The sequence below is a fragment of the Physeter macrocephalus genome, chromosome 19 (assembly GCF_002837175.3).
Source record: "Physeter macrocephalus isolate SW-GA chromosome 19, ASM283717v5, whole genome shotgun sequence".
Classification (NCBI taxonomy): domain Eukaryota; kingdom Metazoa; phylum Chordata; class Mammalia; order Artiodactyla; family Physeteridae; genus Physeter; species Physeter macrocephalus.
The window spans coordinates 2,318,900-2,324,882 of NC_041232.1; the positions used below are offsets into that span (position 1 = coordinate 2,318,900).

A 5,983-nucleotide genomic window follows, 5' to 3' on the forward strand; every position below is an offset into this window, starting at 1 on the left:
AGCACATGTTCAGGCTTGACTCTCCCAGACTAGTAGGAAGTAGGCCTGCTGTTCTGGCAGTGACCCTTCCCTCTAATAAATCCTATCTTCTTTACATTCTGCCTTGTGTCTGGAAATTCTTTTCCAACCCGTGTTCAGACCACAACACATCCTAAAGTTGTTTATTGCCAATTCAGCCTCATTCAGCAGTGGTTTTGAGAACTTAAATTCCTAATGCTGCACTGGTGAAAGAGGGAAAGGGATATATGCTCTTGCTTCGTGAGGGAAACTTTCCCTTGTCTTGCTTCAGGTATTGGCAGCGCGAGCTAAACAACTGAGATTTCCCAAGAATGACAAAGAAACACAGCGGCTATGAGTGGGAGCTCTGCATGGAGTCAGGTGGCCTGGGTTGAAACCTCACTCCCTAAGTTATCTGACTAAATTACCTACTCTCATTTGTAAAATGGGTGCAGTAGTACGTTGATCATGAAGTTGTTAGGAGGAGTAAACAAAAATTTCACGGAAAGCTCTACCTTAATGCCTGGTGTGGAGTAAGACCACAGTAAGTCCTAGTCATTATGATTATTCGTATTTTGCATCTTTTAATCTTTCACATTTTTGTAAGCATGTGATCATTTGAATTTTACAACTTTGCTAAAGTGAGTATTGGAGAATCAGAAAGCTGTACTTAGTAAAACTTGCCTGGCATGAATTTAAATTCTCTAGTTAATTCATTCATTTTTTTGAAGGCGTTTGCATTAGTTTTCTAGGGCTGCCATACATAATACAAAATACCACAGACTGGGTGGCTCAAAAAACAGAAATTTGTTTTCTCCCGATTCTGGAGGCTAGAAGTCTAAGATCAGGGTTGGTTACTTCTGAGACGTCTCTTTTGGCTTTAGGTGGCCAACTTCTTACTGTGTCCTCACATGGGTTTCCTCTGTGTCCTAAGCTCTTCTTATAAAGACACTAGTCATATTGGATTAGGGCCTCGGAACAGGTAAACAAGGGAGTTGTGAGACAGTGGACAGTGAGCCTTATCATAGTCATATGGAAAAGGGTAATTCTTTGAGGTAAGCTGTTTCCTAGAACACAGGTTTTCAGAAAACAAAAGGATTTCCTAACCATGGCTGTTTTCTGGGAGCACAGACTCAGCTAAAGTTCAACACTGTCACTAGTTTGCCCGTTAGAGGACAGAAGAGGTAGGGAACTGCTGGAGTTTCATTGCCTTCAGACAAACTATGCCCAATCCACACTCTGAACCAGGTGTATTCGGGTACAGAACAGGGCAGTTGCCTTCAGCCTGGCCTGTGCTGAGCTGAGGATGTGGAGGCTGATCTCGGGGAAGCTGCTTTCCTATCCTTCTACCTCCCAACCCACACAGCTGCGTAGTTACATCTGAGAGTCTCCCCATAATGTTGACTTCTCCTGAGAAGCAAAAGGTGACCATCAGACCCGGATAACTATTTATTGGAATGGGGAGTAACTGACGGTGGTTTTTCTGGTGTTTTCACCCACCCCCACCCCCTTAGCTAACTGGAGCTGATAGGGTCTCCTCTGGTCTTTGCCCTATAGGAGACCATGTTATTTTTACATTCGAGAAATAATTTACAATCAGTGGTACATAATGGGTTCAGGAAAATGAATGGAAGAAAATCCACTGAAGCACAGAATTTCCTTGGGTAGTGGTGTCATAAGTGGTCATTTATTTGTGCTCTTAAAATTTTTTAAAAATAATTAATGGCATACACAGCCCTCCCCACAGGCCCTCAGCTCAGGCCTGAAGCAGTGCTCAGGGAGGGGCTGGAGAAGGCGCTGGGTGGGGACAAGTTTATAGGAGCAGCCCCTCCTGTGTGGGTCAGTGAAGGGGAAGAAAGGCCCTGGATAGCCCAGCCCCACAGCCTGCTCGGCCTCCTTTGCTTCTCTCTCGCCCTGTGGGTGGGGACAGTCCTCAGAGACCTGGGGGCTGCACCCTAGCATGAATGAGCCCCTCCAGCTCAGACCTTAGAGCAGGTGCAGCCTGGCCGAGCCCAGTGACCATGTGTCTACCCTCCCTCTCCACATCCCTGCCAACAACTAGCCACACTCGCCTGCATCCTGAGCCATGGCTTCTGGGTCATTGGCTACAGGATGTTCTGGCACAACTTTCTCCAGAAGCACAGATATGACACTATATTGATGATATCCTCCTCTAGGGAGATTCATTTGACACACTCATTAAGGAGATATGACACAAAAGGGCTCACAGAAGGAGGATGGGCCACTGTCCCACACATAATGCAAAGCCACACCACCTCAGTTACAATCCTGAAGATTATTTGGTAAACTGAGGGCTGCTCCATGCCTGACACTGTCAAGAAACAGCCGTTGACCTTCTTAGCATCCACAATGTTCACACAGGTACAAAATCTCTTAGTCCTTTTGGGACTGATGCTGTTACCTGCAGTCAGCCTACACTGAATGGGGACCCCTCCAATAAAAGGCTCTAGAACCCTCTAAATTGAAATCAACAGGCAATCCTATTAGAGCTTTCAGAGACTCCTTCACTGTAGAGGCTTTGGCAACCTCCTCTCATGCCTCCTGGAGTTTCTGGACCACCTGTGATGGCCATAAGCTGCCCATGGGCTCCTGATGTAAGAAACTGACCTCCTTAGTCCTGCATTATATACCAATAGGGCAGCAAATGCTGACAACTTACTGGGCCAGAAAGCAATAGGTTAATACAGGTAACCCTTGAACAACGTGGAGGTTAGGTGTACAGACCCTCTGTGCAGTTGAAAATTGGCATGTACACTTAGACTAATTTCTATAGAAGGAATAGAGAAAGTTATCAGGAGCTATCCTGCAGGAAGCACTAAGTCCAGATAGTTTCATAGGGGAATTCTACTAAACATTTAGAGACTATCTAGGAAAAAACAAAACAAAACAATAGATGTGGGACAAACTGAAACATCATCCTGAATAAAGAAGCATCAGTCTAAATGGGCACATGTTGGAGACATATCTTACAAGATCAGGAACGAGACAAGGACACCCATTCTTACCTGTTCTAGTCAACACTGTACTAGAGATCCTAGCCTGGGTGATAAGGAATGAAAATTAAGAGACACAGGATTAGAAATGAGTATATAAAACTGCTGTTATTATAGATGATAGAGAAAACACAAGACTATCTACAGATTATTAGATATAATGGAAGTGAGTGTAATGGGTCCAGAACAGCAAAGGTAGTTCACGGGAAGTAGTGCAGGATAGGTGGAAGGGTGGGAAAGAGACATGCATTTATGTATCAGAATTTATTATGAAGCAAAAATAATTAGAACAAAACTAACACAACATTGTAAATCAACTATACTTCAATTTTAAATAGTAATTAGCATACCTTGAATGGTGCAAGGGAAGTTGGTAGGGGAGGCTTCTCTGACATGATCAAGGGCAACGTTGAGGAACATGTGGAAGAGCACAGAGAGACCCTTGCCAACAAGGAACGCGAAGATCTGCTAAAATCCCATATAGATGATGATGATGCAGAAGATTAGAGGAGGCAGAGCCATCACCTTGGACACTTGAAAAATTTGCTGCAGTTTTTCCAACAGGCACAAGTGAATATGATCCTCAAGCAGTGTCCTTCGATGGAATGAAGTCTCCATGTCTTTCAAGGGATTGCAACATGCCTATAACCACTGCAAGATTTGTTTGATGATGCAAAGAAAAAGAATAAACAACTTCCTATAACAATGCTTCTAACTAAAGCATCTGCAATTGTGAAGCCTCCACCTTTGCTTGAAGATCCTCAGCCCTCAGACTCCACAGATCCTGACATTAGTATTATTGAACCTCCACCAGAGCATCAATGTCTGCAATTGAAATCTGGTTCTTCTGACATAGATGATCCTCTGATGTCCTGTGAAAAGGTCCAAGTTAGCGGTAAGACATCCTCGCTGCTTACCTACAGTGCCACACATTTCATTGCCTCACCACCTGGGCACTGTAGGCACCATATAGCGATCATCATCGTTGTCATCCTCCTCCTCCCTCCTCATCATCTGAGGGTCATTATCATCACCATCATCTGAGGATCATCATCATATAACAGTCATCAGGTAGTCGTACGATCATCATCATCATCATCATATGAAGGATATCAAGAGAGAAGAACCAGGGTTTTGGTGAGCGTTAACACCGTGGGTGAGAGAAAGAATGAATTTACATTTCTTGTTTATTTTCTATATGTTCTTGTATTTTAAATATTCTGTGTTTTAATCTATGTATTTCTCTTTCAGGTCATTAAATGAAAGCAATCTGTAAGTGTTGAAACAAAGAAAATGTTACGTTTTTGCTGACAAATGCAACCATTGGATGGCTGCATCTATACTGAACATGTACAGACTTTTCTTGCCGTTATTCCCTAAATACAGTATAACAACTATTTACATGGCATTTACATTATTATCAGTAATCTAGAGATGATTTAAAGTATACAGGAGGATGTGCAGAGGTTATATGCAAATAGTCTGTCATTTTACATAAAGGACTTGAGCATCCACGGATTTTGGTATTTGAGCTGGAGGGTCCTGGAACCAATTCCCATCAGATACTGAGGGATGACTATATATATTTTCTATTACCTCGCAGCCACCCACCTCCAACTCCAGTAACTCCCATCATATTGGTATTCTGTTGTTCTCACGGAGTCCTTTGAAATCAGCTTTCTGATTGGTTTGTTAACTTGTTTCGTGGTCCCCATCCCTCTTTCAAAGTTAAGTTCTTTGAAAGCAGACATCATGAATATTTACCTTTGTATGCCCCAGTGAGACCAGTTTTTGTACCAAGCAGGACGTCAGTATTTGTTAAACAAGAGAATGAAAACTGTGTGGAGCACCTTACTTCTCTATTCCCTTGATTATCATTTCAATGATCCCACTTTATAAACGACTATTTTAAGAAACTCACCCCATTGTTTGTTGTTCAAAGTGGAAACAGCCAAGCAAATGAAAGGGAAATTTGGTAAACAGACCAGAGGGACAAGTGCTGGGAGAGGTTGTCCTTTTATCCCCAGCATTAGAACACTTGCACATTATAGATTTTTGACCAGTGCCTGTTGATTTCATAAATGAGCCCCAGCTGTCTCCAGAGATCTGGCCTGAGAAATTTGCACTGCCCCTACCTCACTCTAGATGCCAGTGTTGAGTGCCAGTCTTCTGCACTGGTGAAGAACAGAGCTCAGAGACAACCATTTCCCCATTCCCATCAGGACCTCTCCCATGTTTAGAGCATGGTGTCGGGCACACTGACCTCTTAGCCTCAGGCTTCCTAACAAACTGTGTAAACACAAGCATCACTCATGCTGCATGAGTTGTGGTAGGAATTAATGAAATTCAGAAATGGCTCCTTCCATGGTAAGGGCTAGGTTTTTACTGGGTGTAAGGTTTGGGAAGGTGGTTCCCCGTGTTTCTTTTCATGCAAAGACCAAGTCCCAGAACAGCTCCCTGTTCCAGGGAATGTCATAGAAAGGTCTGTGAGACAAAACTGAGGCATCACTGACCAAATCAGCTGGGCTTAGATGGCGTGGGGGCACCTACCTCCCTCACATACCACCCGCACAACTTCACACCCTTATTCACCTTTCTCTGTGAAAGCTCCTACAAGCTCCTGGAACATAAGCGCCTGTGTTACTCTTCTCAGGGTGTTTTTTTTTTTTGACTAGTCAAAACAAAAGTTTAACTTTATTTTTAGACCCAAAAATGGTGATTTAAGCCTTAAGAATTAATTGTCTTGAGTCATAATTCAATTCTACTTAAAGTTCACATATATATACATATACATGTATATATGTTAATATTAACATATAAAAAGTGAGAAAGTTCATAGTTTATATTCCTGTCCTGCCCCTAGGTTCTTCAGAACCAATTTTTTTTTTTTTAAGATTCCATATATATGTGTTAGCATATGGTATTTATTTTTCTCTTTCTGACTTACTTCACTCTGTATGACAGACTCTAGG

General features: G+C 42.6%; 1 protein-coding gene across 3 annotated transcripts in view; it reads right to left on the bottom strand.

Annotated features, from left to right (window-relative positions):
• Positions 1-3,958: 3,958 nt before the first annotated feature.
• Positions 3,959-5,983, bottom strand: part of PRAME (PRAME nuclear receptor transcriptional regulator) — a 13,233-nt gene continuing 11,208 nt past the window's right edge. For all 3 annotated transcript variants that reach the window (XM_055080555.1, XM_055080556.1, XM_028480520.2), the window contains one exon: positions 3,959-4,051. In XM_055080555.1, coding sequence (XP_054936530.1) covers positions 4,048-4,051 — 4 coding nt within the window. In that variant the 3' untranslated portion in view covers positions 3,959-4,047. The remainder of the gene's footprint in view (positions 4,052-5,983) is intronic.